The sequence below is a fragment of the Notamacropus eugenii genome, chromosome 3 (assembly GCF_028372415.1).
Source record: "Notamacropus eugenii isolate mMacEug1 chromosome 3, mMacEug1.pri_v2, whole genome shotgun sequence".
Lineage (NCBI taxonomy): Eukaryota > Metazoa > Chordata > Mammalia > Diprotodontia > Macropodidae > Notamacropus > Notamacropus eugenii.
Genome location: NC_092874.1, coordinates 207,490,779 through 207,508,571, shown reverse-complemented (window position 1 = coordinate 207,508,571; position 17,793 = coordinate 207,490,779). Strand labels below are relative to the sequence as shown.

Genomic DNA, 17,793 nt, shown 5'->3' with positions numbered 1-17,793 from the left:
TTTGATATTCTTGTTCTGCCTAAATCTCTTGACACATCAGAATCCATGACTTCAATCAGATTCCTGTTTTCTATTGTATCTAATTTTTCTGTTCATCTTTTTAAATTTTTTCCTCAATGATCTTAACACCAGATCTTCCTTTAATGCTTACTGTTGTTCTAGGACTCTCACGGTGTGTCTAAATTTTGACCTTTAGAGTTAGATATTAATGTCTTCATCTTTTCCTCTGGAGATTTCTTCTTATTTTCTTTAACCCACAGAAGTTATTCACTTTTGCTGACACTTTTCTCCTTCCTCACACCCCCTCCCCCCATTTCTCTTCAGTTTTTCCTGATAGTTTTCCTGCAGATTTTTTTTTTTTTGGTGAAAGATGTTTTTCCTCCTTTCCCTTTTTTTTTTTTGTTCTTTTGTTTTATTTGGCCTCCATCTGTCTTTTTTTTTTGAGGTGGTGCAAGGGAACTGGCAGTCATTCCACCATCTTTCTGGAGGGCCTGACTTGCATTTTTAACAGCTCCTGTCTTGGCCTTAGGGGTGGCAGCAGCAAAATGGGAGAATTTCTGGACCAGGTGGTTTACTGCAGGTCCCCTGGGTGCACAGGCTTCCCCTCCAGCATCTATCCTCGCTGCATTTTTCTGTCTCTAGCTCATGTTATATCCTATTTCTGTTCCCACAACCAAATCCAAGGTATTGGGAGTTTATACTTTTATTAAGGGGATTCATTCTGTGAAGTTTGGATTCTGTCAAAGGGCCACACTTGAGGACTTAGAGGGCCACCTGTGGCCTAGAAGCCACAGGTTCCCCACTCCTAGTCCATTCATATGACCTGGATATGAATGTCATTCACATTTTACCAAAAGCCTTTCCATGTCAAGAAAATTTTTAACTGGTGTAAGAGAGCCAACAGGGAGTCAGAAAGACCTTGCCAAGACTCTTTCTGGGCACACCTTTTACCTGCGGTTAATTGGTGAGCCATCTGTAGCAAATTGTTCTGACAGGGGAATCAGGAAGTGATGGGGTCACTTTGTGATGTTGTCAGTACTTTCCAATTTCCATATTAAGGGCATTTTCAGTAACAAGTGAACTTTCTTATTTGGTTAACACTTGGTTTATTTCCTAATATCAGCTCTCCCTGATGATGGCATATGTCACATAATGTTTTTAATAAAATACGAATAGCCAGGTGCTGTTAGATCCACCCTGATCATCCTTATTAGAAACACTACTCTTCAGAAGATGAAGCCAAGGAAATTGGGGGGGGGTAGGGATGATTCAGATGGCTGATACTACTTTTTAATGGGGAGAGAGAGAGAAAAATTAGTCATAGAGATCATCACTATTGAATATTCTGGTGGACAGAATAGAATAACTTTATGAAATCTTTGGTCTTTTCCTTTAGTGACTTAAGAATTCCACTTTCAGAAAATCAGAATTGGCCGTATATATATATTCATAGCAGTACTTTTCGTGTTAGCAAAAAAAATTGTAAACAAAGTGGATATAATGACTGAACAGAGTTTGGTTCATAAATATAGTGGAAACAGAACTAGGAGAATAATATGTAAAATGACTACAAAATTAAAAATGCTGAAATGAAGTGGCATTTTGAACAATTGCTAATGACCAATCTTGGACACAAAGAACAGAAAAAATTAAACATACCTCCCTCCTCTCTGTGGAAAGGTGAATGACTATAGTTGCTGAATGTTACCGTTTTGATTGATGGTGTTTAATTTTTTTCTTTATTGCAAGGGAAGAGTCAGTCTGGGCGTTGGGATTATATACAGAAATGACTAATATAGGACAAGGCAAAAGTAAATAAAAAGTACTTTTAAGAAAGTAGTTGTTTAAAAACCAGAACTGCCTCCTGGGAGACATTATAAAATTCAAGTCTATTGACTATTTCTTTCTTTTTCTTATTGTTTTGCTAGATTAATGTAGGTATCAGGAGAGCACAACTGCCCACCTCCCCTTATGCAGGGGTTACCAAGAGTGTGGAAGCATGGAGGAAAGTCGAAATGAGAAGACAAATGAAGCTCATATTCTCTTTGACCGATTTGTCCAGGCCAGCACCTGCAAAGGAACACTGAAAGCTTTCCAAGAGCTTTGTGACTATCTAGAGCTAAAGCCCAAGGACTATCGTTCCTTCTACCACAAGCTCAAGTCCAAGCTTAACTACTGGAAAGCCAAAGCCCTCTGGGCAAAACTGGATAAACGGGGCAGCCATAAAGACTACAGAAAGGGAAAAGTGTGCACTAACACCAAGGTAATAGTTGTTTGACTGTATCAGCATCATGGGGCTGCAGGCTTAAGGGTTTAGAAAGGGTTCCACAGGGAAGAATTGGTGTTGGAAGACTGAATGAGGTTTGTGTAGATTTCAGCAACAACCCGGTGTCTAAAAGAGACTCATTTACCTTATTCAAAAGCCATGCGTCTGTTAGGTACATTCATTTTATGTTAGTAGAGTCATAGGAGCTTCAGCTATCCAAAGTAACAAGTCACAGAGATGTAACCTATATATAGACTAAGATTTTAATTGATTTTTATCTTCCTCTCAGTCATGTCGTATGTTGCTTATAAAAGCACAGATTTGGCATATACTGTGAATACTCCTTGAAGGAGTCCATGCTTGCTTTTGTTACATTTTGGAAAAAATTGATGGGGATGTGAAATACAATTGGGCAATGTATTGGGCAAGTCTAACACACAATTCTTCTCAAATGATTTTTTTTGTGGTATTGAGTAAAATTTCAGTGCATTGAACATCCACCAACATAGTCCTAAAAAAGTTCTGTCAAAATACATTATGTTTCTGTCATGCCTCTGTATTATTCAGCCTTTGTGTACCTGCTAAGACAATCACCTGGTCTCTTTCCAAAGAATCTTCTCATGGAGCTTTCAAAATGAGAACTTATAAAAACTACAGTTCCCTTCAGATTTGAGTTTAAAATTATGTTCAGGGAAAGAAAAAGCTCAAACACCTTTGGATCTTGAAATTACCCTCCTGAGAATCCTTCAAAGCTATGTAGAAGAAATACCTTATCTGTTTTAAGCCTATCCATTAGTAGGATCTCCAAGGCTCAATGTTTCAAGGCCTGGAAATTTTTTTAAAAAGCAACTGAATTCCTTCAAAGCTGAAAGAATGTTGAAAGGAATTATTTCAGAGAAAACTGTGGAAGGTCTGTACAAGAGTTTTGTCTTTCTTTTCTCCTCCCTTTCCCATCTGCAACTTAGGGGTAGGAGAGGTGGGAAGGAGAAGGGAGCTACCAGTAAGTTGCCTAAGAAAAGAAAAAGAAAAAAGATGGCCATTGGAACCTTTTTTAAAATGCATAAAAGTAAACAGAAGGGATGACAAGTAGGACACCTTCAAAAGTTACATGTTGAAGTTATCACATACTTTATTTTTTTTTGCATTTTAATTTTTATTGTTATCATATATTAAAGAAAAAGCTACCTGCATTTAAGAAAGATTCAGTTGTACAAGTTACAATCTTGTTTCTCTGTTCTGTTTTGTATATGGGAATGCTCTTTTTATTTGGTATTTATGTTCAGAATGAAAAGAGAAATGAGAGAAAAATAAATGGGAAATGTTCTTTGAGGGGGAGTTGTGAAATTATGAATCTGTTATACAAATGTGGATTATCTCTGAGGTGCTTCTCTTGCCCTAATAGTAATTGTATGTTTCAGTGTCTCATCATTGGAGCTGGGCCTTGTGGCCTTCGCACAGCCATTGACTTGTCCTTACTGGGAGCCAAGGTGGTGGTCATTGAGAAGCGGGATGCCTTCTCCCGCAACAACGTCCTACATCTCTGGCCATTTACCATACATGACCTGAGGGGTCTGGGTGCCAAGAAGTTCTATGGCAAGTTCTGCGCTGGGTCCATTGACCACATCAGTAAGTGACATGGAGTCTCCAGAATCTTTCATTTTGTTTTGGTAGGAAGGAGCAGGTGGCACACTGGAAGAATTCTACTCTGTAGCCCAGTTTGTGTGGTGATGGTAACACAATATGCAACTAGACTAATTCTAGTTGTGCTCTCTCCACATCTCTTGAACTGTGTTTTGTGCTTGGATTTCTAAGGTAGTTGCAATTTAATGCAGATTGGCATTGCTTCCTTAGGTGGCAGTAGTCCATCTGGAATGGTTTGGAACCAGAGGATATTTGGATGAGACATTAAATAACGGTCATGATTCCAAGGCAGTGTTATTCAGGAACCTATACCCTGAGTGTACCCAAATGTCCTCCTTGTAGCAGAGGCAGTGGTGGCTTTAAACACTTGTACAATTTTGTATAACATTGTCTGGCACCTGTTGTCTTCCACTGGATAGAGAAATTGTTTTTTCCTCTGCTAGACTAGAATCTGTAAAGTGTCTTGGGTATATACAACTGTCTGCAAATAAAATACATAATAACAGGGGATGAAATTACCATCTTTGGGATAGTTATTCAAGAGGATGGCAGTTCTGGACAGCCAAAAAGAAAAACTGGGCTGGTTTTTGTAGTAAGATAGCTGTTCTTTCAAAAAAAAAACTATGAATAGGCCATAGACTGTATTGGTTTTAGAAAAGGACCGAAGCTATATTAATTCATCAGATCTGTCTGCCTGTTATCTGTCCACCTGTTATCTGTCCTATTTTATTTGATAGGCACTGTGCAAAAGAGAAAGACTTAGATTTAAATTCTGGCTCAAATACTTAATAGCTATGTGACCATGGGCAAGTCCTATGAACCTCTCAGCCTCATTTCTCTCATCTGTAAAATGGAGATAATTATAGTTTCTCTACCTTTATCATAGAATTATTTGAAAAAGTGCTTATTAGACCATCAGGTGCTATAAAAAGATAATTACCATCACTTTTCCTCACAGTTTATCATGGAAATAAAGTTTTCAGAGATCCTTTAGTCTATCCCTACAAATAATGGCTCTCTCTTATTTTTAAGACGAGACCTAAAGACGAGAGATAACTTGGACAATCTTATGAGGTTCATTTCAACTTAAATATTGTTGGCTTTTTTGAGATAGTTCTTCCACATTTTTTAAAATTTGTTTCTCCCAAGACATTCTAGCAACCCACCTTTCTTGTCACCTGATTGATACTGAATAGTATTTGGTGGTGATTTCAAAGAGATAATATGGTATATATAGCTTGGAACGGAGAACGACAAGATGATCATTCCAGCTTTGACATTAACTATCTGTATGACTTTTGGCACTTTAGCCTTTTCATCTGTAAAATAGAAATGACTTTCCTGAGAAGCAGGTAGAACAAATATTGAGAAAAGAAGAAAACAAATTTGAAAGGAAGGAAGGTATTTTGTAAAAATTAATGTATAATGGTATTTTGGAGAAGTAATAAGATTATTTCCAGCCTGATGGAGAGTGGTGGTGGTGGAATTATACATCATGGCAAGGCTGGCATTTAAGATCAAATTCAAAATTACTGATTATTACTACTGTGTGTGTTTGTTCGCCTTCATTGCCGAAGAAGACCATGCCATCAGAGAAATAATGACATGACTTGCACTTGACTTTTGAGTGAGGGAGGGCTGTGCAGGTCACCAGCCTCACTTCTCCTCCAGAGCTGTCTGAATCCAGTAACCAGATATTCATCAAGATGACTGGAGATGACCCAGGATGAGGCATTTGGGGTTAAGTGACTTGCCCAAGGTGACACAACTAGTGAGTGTGAAGTGTCTGAGGTGAGATTTGAACTCCTGATTCCTGCACTTGTGCTCTATCCACTGCACCACCTAGCTGCCCCATTACTACTGATAACATATTTGTTAATGCTTCACAGACTAAATTCATATACATTTTTTATTCAGTAGTCACAAAAATCCCAAGGAATGTAATCCCATGTTACAGTTCAGGAAATTGAGGTTAAGACAGATTAAGTGACTTGCTCAAAGTCTTATGGTTAATAATGACAGAGCTAAGACCAGTAAATACCCAGTTCTTCTGGCTTCTTTATCTGGTGCTTTTTATCTTTCAGTGTGTGGCCTCTCTTTGCTAGACACTGTTGAGAACAGAAGATGTATAAGACACAGTTCCAGTCCCCTAAGAAATTCATAATCATTTTCTTAGTCTTCTACTTTTCTTTATTAAAGCTTTCCCTTATATAGATTATTGGGAAAGACTTTAGACAGGGAACTAGCTTTTAATTCCAGACATATCAGACTGTGTGAACTTTAGCAAATGATTTCATTTATAGGTCATAGGTACAGGGTTATTGATTCCTCTCTAGGCAAAATTTGGAATTGGATTATGCCTCTCCTTATTTTATAGGAACGTTGTAAGGCTAAATGAGGTGATGCATGCATATATGTAAGCCTTTTGAAAGAAAAGTGCTTTGTAATTCTATAGGAGTATAATAGTTGTTTTCTCTTCCTCAATGCTTATTATGTATGAATATAAACACATATGTTATCTGTCTTACCTTATTCAGGTGTGGCATTTCTCCCATTTTGCCAAGAGAGCAGCCCAAACTAAAGAAAGCAAGTCTCCAGTTTTTCTCTACATTTTACTTGTGGAAGGAGGGGGAGATAGAAAAGCTGTGCTTGTTGGCCCTATCTATAACCATTCCATAGAAGAGGGAGTGGCTTTGGAAAGTGGACCCAGGAACATATCTCCCCATAGTCTATATTTGCCCTTTTAAAAAAAACAGCTACAGGATATAACTTGGAAAATGTTTCCTGCCAATGGAGGCACTGAAAATGTGAAGAAACCAACAGTGGGTGGATGAGGGCCTTGGAGAGATGTTATTGAGTGGTAGGTACCTTCTTTTTTGTATAGCTGTGCTTAAAGCTGTTCTTATGTCTTTCCCTGTCTTTATCCTATAGGCATTCGGCAGCTCCAGCTAATCCTTTTGAAGGTTGCCTTGATTCTTGGCATTGAAATCCATGTCAATGTGGAATTCCAGGGTCTTGTATACCCCCCTGAGGACCAAGAGAATGAACGTAAGTTAGAACAAAAGTATCGGGGCCCCACAGAGAGTAGAGGCAGCGTCAAAGGGAAAAGCTGTATAGGCTGGAAAGGGTGGGAAAGCTGTATAGGTTGGTTTCAGAGTAAGAAAATTTAGTTCCTTATGTGTACTGCTTCTTGTACTGCCTGGGGATCCTTGAGTCTGAAAAGTAGGCAGTGGGGTTGCTAAAGACCTTGTAAGCATTGCATTTCTCCTGGCAAATCTTTTCCTTTGTGCATCTTCTTAAGAACTTCTCTCCTAGAATTTGTAAGCCATTATTCTTCCATGTTGCTTCACATATTATGTATTTGGTTGATAGTCCTTGTGTCTAGAATACTTGAAGATAACCCTGTTTAGGGATTTTGTAGCCTTGTTTGTATGATGTAGGTCTGAAAGGCAACGTTCATTTGTATTTGCTTCACAGGAATAGGTTGGCGGGCACAGGTACACCCCAAAACCCACCCTGTATCAGAGTATGAATTTGAAGTGATCATTGGAGGGGATGGCAGGAGGAACACCTTAGAAGGTACTAAATGTAGATACTCCTTTGCTTGAGTGGAGTAAAAAGGTGACTGTTGGCATACTTGGCCTTTTCAGATGCTTGCCACGGTCATAAATGTTCTAAATGCCTGTATGTGGTGTGAGAATTCCTTGTCTAATATACCTTATCCTAATATCTTCTAGTTGCTTGTGTCTGTGCGTGTACCAGCTGCTTTGAAGCTTAAAGAATTGCATTCCATGACAGTTGTTAGATTTCCCTTCCCTCCCCCCAACCTACAATCTTCCCTTCCCCTGTCCCCAAGCAACCCAGGGAATACCTTTGGGGCATTGAATTATACTCATATTCTGAAATATCATTAAGGTTCAAGTAGAAGAGAGCAGGCTTCTTATGTTGCTCATCTCCTTAGCAGTAGCAACACTATCAAATCATAGTACACAATATTGGGATTAAAATCAAATTATAAATTATGTAACATCTCATCTCTGGATGCTCTTGTCTTGACTGATGCTCTTCTAAGTATCAGTCTTCTTTTGTAGCTGGAAGGAGGGCATGACAATTTTCAATTTTTTCCCCTTCTCCTTCCCCTGACCCTAATCCTGTCATGTCTCTTCTGTCTCATTAGAATTAATCATCCTAATAAGACTTCTCTGGGAAACTTTATTTTTCTGTAGGGTTTCGTCGGAAAGAATTTCGAGGCAAGTTGGCCATTGCCATCACGGCAAATTTCATCAACCGCCATACCACAGCAGAAGCCAAAGTAGAAGAGATCAGCGGTGTGGCCTTCATATTCAATCAGAAGTTCTTCCAGGAACTACGAGAAGCCACAGGTTCGTGGTAGATATTATGGTCCTTGACAGGATTAGAAATGCAGATACCCAGTTTAGGGGTGGAGATAAGCAAGGAACATGGGAGGTAGTTAAGTAAAAAGAGTAAGATTCCTAAATAGGACATTTTCTACTTTTATTTCCCTTCAACTATTAACAGTGCTCTGTCCTTTTCACCGCAAATAAATTGCGGTTAAGATATATTAAGTTTTAGGTTCTCTTCTCCCTACAACTTCACACTCCAAACCTTGGTGATGAGAATAAGAGTACCATTTATGTAGCTTCAGGATTTTTAAAACATTTTATATGCATTAACTAATTTGATCCTCACAACCACCGTGAATTAAATGCTCTCGTTATTTCTAATTCCCATTTTGCAAATGAAGAAACTAGAATCGAGAGACCTTAAATGATGGACCAGGTAAATGTTTGAGGCACAGTTTGAACCCACATCATCCTTACTCCACTTTTAGCATTCTATCCAAGATGCCAAGTTTCCTCTTATTATACAACTTACCAAGTTGTATGGGTAGAAACTTATTCTCTGGTTTTTCTTTTGGGGCAGTGCAGCTCACTTTAAGGATGAGGTGTGGCTTAGGTTCTTTGGCTCTGGTCTAAGGTAGTCAAGAGGCTTAGGTTCTAATCTTAGTCCTACCACTGAGTTGCTGTATGGTGTAGGGTAAGTCATTTGTCCTCTCTGGAACTCAGTTTTCTCATTGATAAAATTAGGGATTTTAAAACATTTTAAAATGTCTATGATTCCAGTCTTCTGCAGCCCAACTCAAATGCCACCCTCTCTATGAAACCTCCTTTGATTCCACCCTCATTAGTAACCTTTTCTCCCTTAGACTTTGTTGGCTTTTGGTTTTGCATCTTTCTAATGTATGTAGATATTGTTGTATTCTGTCTTCTGTTCTCTTTATTTCCTTTCATTTGGTGACCTTCTCAACTCCCATGAGTATCAATTTGCAGATGACTCTTACTCTCTGCTGACCTTTGGTCCTGAATCTTTAGCTGCTTATGTTCCAAAGGGGATGACTCCAGGACATTCCAAACTCAATACATCCAAAACAGAGCTCATTTACTTCATCCAACAAACACACACATCCACACGCACCCCCCTTTAAAACGTCACTGTTTCTGTTGAGACAAATCACCATCCTCCCAGTCTCCTAGGTTCACAATCTTGGCATTATCATCAATTCCTCACTTTTCCTCACCCTGCATATTCAGTCAGTTGTCAAATCTTACTATTTTTACAGCTACAACACTTCTCATACCTGTCCCCTTCTCACTATTCACAAAGCCACAATTTTAGTTCAGTCTCTAATTATCTCTTTCCTAGACTTTTTCAATAGCCACTTAATTAGTCTCCCTGCTTTAAGTCTCTTTCTGTTCTAGTCTGTCCTTCCCACAAATCCCTAAGTGATTTTTCTTGAACACATATCTCATCATGTCAACTTCAGTTGCTCCCTGTTGCCTCTAAGTTAATACATAAATTTTTGATTGACTTTTAAGCCCTACCTGCCTTTCCAATCTGCTGCCTGCGCTCAAGCTACCTTGTATGTATTTTGTATTTATACTTCAATAATATACATGTTGTCCTCTACCTCTCCCCACACAGTGAGAGGCTTTCAGGATTATTTAAAACCAGGGACTACTTAGGGTTATAAAGACCAAATGAAACAACATATGTAAAGTTCTTTGGAAATCTGAAAGTCCTATATACGTTTTAGCTATCGCTGTTATGTTAGTTTGGCTTTGAAGTTCTAGTACCATGCCTAGTAGTAGATGCTTAATAAATCCTTATCAATTTATTGATTGTCTGTAACAGTGAAGTCAAATTCAAACTAGAAGGGGTGCCACTAATCCAAGAGTCCTTGTGGGCTAATCATTGACTTGAAAAATGTAATATTATATATATTTTATTGTATTTTTATTTTGCTGAATATTTCCCAATTATATTTTATTCTGGTTTCATGCCCACACTCAGGAGTGTTGTACACCATATGTTTAACACCTCTTGTCTGTAAGTTCCATGATAGTCAGGATTTTGTTCTCCATCATTTAACATAATGCTTTGAACAGAATAGACAGTTAATAAAGATTTGTTGGATTAAATTGATTTTAGATAGATAAATTAGTTTTTTTGCTATATTTCTTCTTTCTTCACTACTGTGAGCTTGGTTTCTCTCTAGCACCTGTCTTCATTTAAATCAGTGGATGAAAAGGTGATCTGATCTACTCTCTACCATCTAACTAGCACGTCTTTAGTTCTCCTAACTAGATACTGCTTCCCATTTAAAACTGAAGTCTTTGTGTTTCATCTAAAGCCTTCATACAGTTTAAAACCATTCCTTTTATCTTTCTTTTCCCTTAGTTCTCTTTACTAAAGTTAGATTTGTTCTTTTTCTGTACATTTCTCCTTGGTTCTCTATGGGCCAGTATTTGGTCATGTTAATGATATTTGGGAAAGCAGTTAAATTTACGCATTTGTCTTCTGGCCGCAGGTATTGATTTGGAAAACATTGTCTACTACAAAGATGACACACACTACTTTGTTATGACAGCCAAAAAGCAGAGTTTACTAGATAAAGGAGTGATACTGCACGTAAGTTGAGTTTCTTTTATGCTGATACTTTCTAGTAATGTTCAACAGGGGGCTGAATTATATGATTGTTCTAGTTTCCAACCCCTCTACCTTATTTCTTCCAAGAAAAATAAAAAGTAATCCCATCCCTATCACCTGGAAGATGAGCTTCTCTTTTAGTGCTATGTTAATAACAGTGTTAAGCCATGGAGATTTCAGAGGCTGGAATATGACTTAATTTGAAGTTGTAGAGAATGTTATGTTATGGGGTACAACAGATTTGGCACAGAGGAGCATTTGACCTATAACTGGCTTATTAAAAGTGGGTACTGTTCTGTACTTACTGCATATGGTTTTAATCTAGATTACCCTTGAGCATAGACCAGATAATAGTAAATTCAACTCAAGCCAAATTTGGTCTGTCTTACTCAAGAATGACACCCAAGGCATCTTTCTGTCTTTAGCCTATTTTATCCCAGCTCTTGCACAGATGATTATTTGTATGGTCCTTGCCTTAGGATGATATGTGAAGTGCCAAATTATAAGGTCCCATTTGGCTTGAATAGTTGATGCCCTCTTGTTAATAACCTTAGCACCAGGGCAAAATGCTACAGAAGAGAATCTTCCCTTTGAGCCTCAGAATCTTAAGGATTCACTATTGCTGTATGAGGAGAGAGAGAGCGGTAATACCAGAGACACCCAGTGTTGATACCGGTCTATTCTAGACTTCTGTTCTCATCAGAAACACGCAGGTGTGTTCTTTGTGTTTGTGGGGTCAAAGTACATGAGTTTCAGTGTAGTTTGAGGGATACTACTGTTTCCTTATCTGAGGACAAAGTGAGTTGGGAAATGCTAAGCATAAATACAAAGCATAATTGCTTCCTTTTGCCCCTAAATCTGGCCCTTGGTTAGCCTAGTTTTCCTTCAACCTAATGGGTATAAAGAAAGGTACTCAAGAGCAGTTTGACATAAGTAGCATATGCTCCATTGTTTTTTCCAAAAAATTGGACTTTTTTTTTCTTAATGACTGAGGTGTTATCCATTTGTCATCTTTATCCATGAAACTGGCATACCGGGCAACCAAGACTCATTTCAGATCTCCTGCCTTAGACAGACTGTGTTTGGTGAAAAGAAATATGTGGGAACAATTTTAGAATTTCAAGACCTGATGTATTTTCCTTTTTTATTCCTTTTCCCTAGAAGGCAGGAGGGATTGTGCCATGTGTATATCTTGACAAACCTCCTACAGACTCTTACTCATTAGTGAACAAACACAGTTTTCCAGGGCAAACTTGAGTGTTTCTGCTTTGGCTTTGAATGCTTTATAAGCGAATGTTATCGTTACCAGTGGTACTTTGGACGTTTAGGGCCTCTTCAATAAAACAGAAAACATCAGTACTATTATTCAAATCCTATGTCTTCATCATAAGGGAAGTAATATCTTAATACTATTTTATACTAACTTTTCTGTCAGTGTTTTCCCCTTGGAAGATGGATTCCTCTGGGTCCTTTCACAATTTAATTTTCATTTATTGTGTTAAATACTTTTTTTTTGTATTTGCAATATATTTTTTCTCCCTGACCTTCCTGGGCTACTGTTGCTGCCTACTTTAAGAACTGAAACTTTAAAATCTTTCTTTTAGGCTGTATTTGAGATAGGAGAGTCACTTAGTAGTGACAGTTTAGGTGGTTTTGATTGCAGAGTCCCATTTTAGAATTTAGCTTTTGTGAGCTGAAAAAATTAGAAACATCCATTTTTTTAAAAAAAACATTTTTATTTGATATCTTCTGGTTTTATATCACCTTTATGTTTTTATATATCTTTCCTCCTTCTTACCCAGAGAGCCATCCCTTAGTATAAAGAATACAAAGGGGGGAAAAAACCAGTTCTAAGCAACAAAAAAGGAAGGAGGGAGGTGCATTTCCTCATCTGTTCTTAGAGGTTAAGCTTGGTAATCATAATTACGCAGAATTCACTTTGGGGGGTTTTGTTTTTGTAGTCATTGCATATAATGTTTTCTCAGTTCTTAATTGTAGTTTGCATCAGTTCATGTCTTCCTATTCTTGTCTGAATTATCCATATTCTTTGCTTCTTAGAATGTAGCAATTTTCCATTATTTTTTACGTATCACAATTTTAAAAAGTTTAAGTCTCTTCCTGAGTTTTTCCATCATGAGCCTCTCCTCTTTTTGGAAACAGGACTATGCTGACACAGAACTCTTGCTATCTCGGGAGAATGTAGACCAGGAGGCTCTGCTCAGCTATGCCAGGGAAGCAGCGGACTTCTCTACCAATCAGCAACTGCCATCATTGGACTTTGCCATTAATCACTATGGGCAACCAGATGTGGCCATGTTTGACTTCACCTGCATGTATGCATCAGAGAATGCAGCCCTGGTTCGAGAACAGAATGGTCACCAGTTATTGGTGGCCCTGGTGGGGGATAGCCTGCTTGAGGTGAGTATAAAGGAAATTGTTGTTCAGTCACATCCAACTCTTCGTGACCCCATTTGGGGTTTTCTTGGTAAAGAGGTATGGATTGCCATTTCCTTCTCCAGCTCATTTTACAGATGAAGAAACTGAGGCAAACAGGGTTAAGTGACTTGCCCAGTGTTTGAGGCTAGATTTGAACTCATGAAGATGAATCTTCCTGAATCTAGGCTCAGCATTCTATCCACTGTGCCACCTAGCTGCCCGAGTATGAAGCAAGGAGATTGATATTTTATAGGGGAGTATTGTATCAGATACTACAGAATGAGCCATAGTTAGATATGAGTGGAGTTTTGATATATCATATATTTACTATAGCTAAACTTCTAGCAGAATGTCATGTTTTTCATTCATTTTTCCCTTTTAACTTATTTTACCTTCTTTTTCTACACTTTCCCCATCCCCATCTCACCCCCAAAAAAATTTTTATACAGCCTTTTTGGCCGATGGGAACTGGAATAGCCCGAGGCTTTCTTGCTGCTATGGACTCAGCCTGGATGGTCCGAAGCTGGTCTCTAGGAATTAGTCCCCTGGAGGTTCTTGCAGAAAGGTAATGGAAATGGGTTCTGTCCTGTTTGAAAACTGAGAATGTGGATATTCGTTACTTCTCTCTTGGCAACCTCATTTCCTTCTATTAATCTAACTGTCATCTCTATACAGATGACTCCCAGATCTATATTAAGCTCCAGTCTCTCCCCCCAAACTTTAGTCCTGTTTCATCGGTTGCTTCTTGGATATTTCAGACTGGATGTCCCCATGACTACCTCAAAGTCAGCATGACTTTCCCCATAAACCTTGTCCTCATTCCAGCTTCACTGTTTCCATCAAAGGCACTTCCATCCTTCTAGCATCTCAAGTTTGGAATCCTGGCGTTATTATTACTGACTCCTTGCTTTCCCTCACCCCACACATTGACCAAATTTTGCTGTTTCTTCCTTTACAACATCTCTCACATCTGACTCTTCCTGTCCCTCCTCTCTACTTGCACACCTGACCCCCTTTGTTCAGCAGCTGATCATCTCTTGCCTAGATTATCTTAACACCTTCCTAATTGGTCTCCCAGCCTGAAGTCTTTCATTGCCCCACTCCGTTTCTCACAAGGCTGCCAAAGTAATTTTCCTTATGCAGATCTGACCATGTCAATTCCCTACTTGACCAGTTTCAATGTCTTCCTGTTGCCTTGGGAGGAAACTCCTCTATTTAGCTGTTAAAAGTCCTGCACAACATTGCGTCAGCCTACCTTTCCAGCCTCATCAGACGTCACTACCACCAACCCCTACCAACCTACCCGCTCTACAATTCAGCCCCCCCCAGCTCCCACCCCACATATACACGTGCTCTACAGCTCCCCCAACTGGCTTTTCCTGTGTTGTTCACTCACAAAGCTTCATCTTGCATCTCTGTGCCTTTGCACCGGGGCTATCGCCTATGCATAGAATGCTCTCCTGCTATACCTCTGCTGCATACAGTCCTTCTCTTCCTGTGAGATGAAGTCCATTCACCATTAGCTGTAGGAAACTTCTGATCCACCCAACTGCTAGTGGCTTCCCTCCCAAATTATCTTGTTTTTAGCTATTTTTTGTGTACACTTACAAAGTATACTAAGTTAATACACATACACACATAAGTATACATATATATGGATTTGCTTTTCATTTTTGCTGTATATAGTTTTATATGCACTTGACTCCCCCATTAGAATTAAGCTTATTTGAAGGCAGTGTTTCATTCTTCATGCTTTTATAGAACCTCAGCGTTTAGCACAGTGTCTGCTACATAGCAGCCACCTAATCAGTATTAATTGACCTAACTTGTGTTCTGATGTCTAACTTTGTCACTTTAAAACGCCTTTTTGTTGTTGTTTAAATTTCTCCTATAACATGAAAGAAAAACAAGGTTATTTTTGAGATCTTAGAATTGGAAGGAAGCTGGTGGTCTAGTCCAAACCACTACCTGAAATTTCTGCTGGTAGATCAGTGTGAAGAGATGATAATTCTGCTGGATTATTGATAGATGGTGCCTGATTCTTTTGTGATAACATTAAAAGGTTAAATACTTAATTAGTTGCTTTTATCATTAGAATCAGGATCTCATTCTTGCCTTAAGCAGTGGAATTTATGCTGGCTCTCACTGGCCAACAGCCAATTTCCCATGTCATCATTTCATTGAGTTGGGAAAGCAAGAAATGTTATGTGGTATGTGGCAAGTAGGTAAGAAAAGAATTTTTTGTCCTGTCCTTCAGTCCTCTTATACATACAATTAGAAGAGTGTCACTGATATTATGTCAGGTCTTTCAAGTAATATTGGTATGTGATGTTGCAGGGAAAGCATTTATAGGTTGCTGCCTCAGACTACTCCTGAGAATGTGAGTAAAAACTTCAGCCGTTACAGCATCGATCCTGTCACCAGGTATCCCAATATCAATGTCAACTTTCTGCGACCAAACCAGGTAAGGTCCGTTTAATCAGCCATCATCTGAACTCAATTTTACAATAGTCCTGAGCTCATCTGTTCACAAAGATCTATCTGATTGTCATTTAATCTTTTTTTTAATGTGGACCTGTGATTTCACCATATAGGTACCTGATAATATGGATTTATAAAATACTTTTAAGAGTCTAAAAGCTTTGTTATAGTATCTCCCACTGCGTCATGACATTTCTGTATGATTGAGAGTGGTGGATGCAGTTTTCATTTGGCAGATGGAGAAACCAAGGCATTGCTAGTGGTGACACCAAAACCACAACCCAGGTCTATCTGATTTAATCCCCTGCTTTGTTGTTTCTCATAATCTATACAGTAGCATTAATGCTTGAGGCAAGAATCTGAATTTTTCAAAAGTAGAAATACCTGCCTCTTACCCAAAGTTTAAATTTTGGACCCTCTCCTCTTCTTTTCCCTCTACCTTTTATATTAAGGGAATTGAGTCCCCTCTTTCTACAAAAGGCAAGGGATTACCGGATGTCCCTTGATAGGAGGCTGTTTTGTGAAGTATCCCTACTGCTCCATCACTTTTCTGTGTCATGGCTAAGGGAGTGTCAATTTTGACTGCTTGGTAGTAGAGTTAAATGCAGCACAATATATCAAGGCCTATGATATCTTTCTCTGTTCTCAAGAGCTAATGTTTTTGTTTTTCAAAATAAAAATTGTTGGTCTTCAATATCTTCAGCCTTGAGAAAATTAGGATGTGGATACTAGAAGGTGAGATTTTAGTATTTCTCTCAGTCTCTTCCTAAGCAACCCATTGTGCTAGTAACTTGAGATTTCCTAGTGAGGCGTGGCATTGTTCCTTTTAACCCTCAATTCTCCTCCAGGTGCTTCATTTATATGACACAGGAGAACTGAAAGATGTTCACCTGGAAATGGAGAACCTGGTGAATTCTCAAGTAACACCAAAGCTCACCCGAAATGGTAAGTTCAAACACTGGTTTCCCCAAGTGATATTTATTCAGGTTAAGTACATTTAGAAGCATGGTATGTTGAATGGAAAGCTGGCAGTGGATTCGGGAGAACCTTGGTTTAGGTCCTATCTCTGATGCATGCTAACTATATGACACTGAGCAAGTCACTGAACTTTTGTATCTCAGGCAACTCTTTTAGACTACAAATAGCACAGCTGCAGATCTGCATTTGCAAAAGGAGTTTCTTCACTGGAGCCTCCTTTAACCTAATAAAATCACAAGTTTGAGGAGGAAAAAGGTTACTCCCAATAGAGATTATATAATGTGCCCTTTAATAGTAAGAGGTAGATGAGAAGGTGATTCTAATTTTTTGTCTAAAATAACATTTCCACTTTGAAAAGTACTGAATAAAAGCAAATTTTCTTGTTTATAATTAATATTATTGGTTTGTGGGTAAGATGCTTGTGACCTCTGTTAAGTTATTAAATAGACTTTGATTGTGAACATATGGTATTTAGTAGGCTATTTCTTCAAAGTTAGAACTGTGATAGCATGAAACTGATTTTTCCTTCAAGTGTTTTTTTATTATTATGTGTTTGACAAATATCAACAAACACGAGCATTTCCATATTCAAGGAAGAACAGAAAAAAGAGGATTACATATTATATACAGCTTATTTCAAGTACGTTAGACTTAGCCTTCTAATTTCAACCTGGTCCTGCTTGTCCTCATCTAAACTTTTGCTTTTCTGTGTGTCTTTAAAGTGTTTCATTGATTCTTTTTTCCTTCTGCTCCTTGTTTTTGGTTTTAGGGGTTGTAAGACGGATAAACACAGCACACATGAGGGCTGCTCGCACAGGTTCCCTCTTGATTTGGTCAGACAGGAAAGACACCAAGAAGGGGTTAATACTCTGACTTTATTCTAGTCTAGTTCTCTCAGAAGAGGATTGCTGATAACAGGAGCCTAACTCCTACAGCATTCCCTAATCACTCTTCTCAGAGGGGCCAGTGAGAAGAGGGGGCAG

The 17,793-nt window shown here is 38.6% G+C and overlaps 1 protein-coding gene across 15 annotated transcripts in view; it reads left to right on the top strand.

Moving 5' to 3' along the window:
* MICAL3 (microtubule associated monooxygenase, calponin and LIM domain containing 3) overlaps nucleotides 1–17,793 on the top strand; it is a 241,424-nt gene that overhangs the window by 81,592 nt on the left and 142,039 nt on the right. For all 15 annotated transcript variants that reach the window (XM_072654153.1, XM_072654166.1, XM_072654164.1 and 12 more), the window contains 10 exons: nucleotides 1,929–2,263; nucleotides 3,685–3,892; nucleotides 6,839–6,955; nucleotides 7,385–7,486; nucleotides 8,134–8,289; nucleotides 10,797–10,897; nucleotides 13,076–13,333; nucleotides 13,801–13,916; nucleotides 15,689–15,815; nucleotides 16,681–16,777. In XM_072654153.1, coding sequence (XP_072510254.1) covers nucleotides 2,000–2,263; nucleotides 3,685–3,892; nucleotides 6,839–6,955; nucleotides 7,385–7,486; nucleotides 8,134–8,289; nucleotides 10,797–10,897; nucleotides 13,076–13,333; nucleotides 13,801–13,916; nucleotides 15,689–15,815; nucleotides 16,681–16,777 — 1,546 coding nt within the window. In that variant the 5' untranslated portion in view covers nucleotides 1,929–1,999. The remainder of the gene's footprint in view (nucleotides 1–1,928; nucleotides 2,264–3,684; nucleotides 3,893–6,838; nucleotides 6,956–7,384; nucleotides 7,487–8,133; nucleotides 8,290–10,796; nucleotides 10,898–13,075; nucleotides 13,334–13,800; nucleotides 13,917–15,688; nucleotides 15,816–16,680; nucleotides 16,778–17,793) is intronic.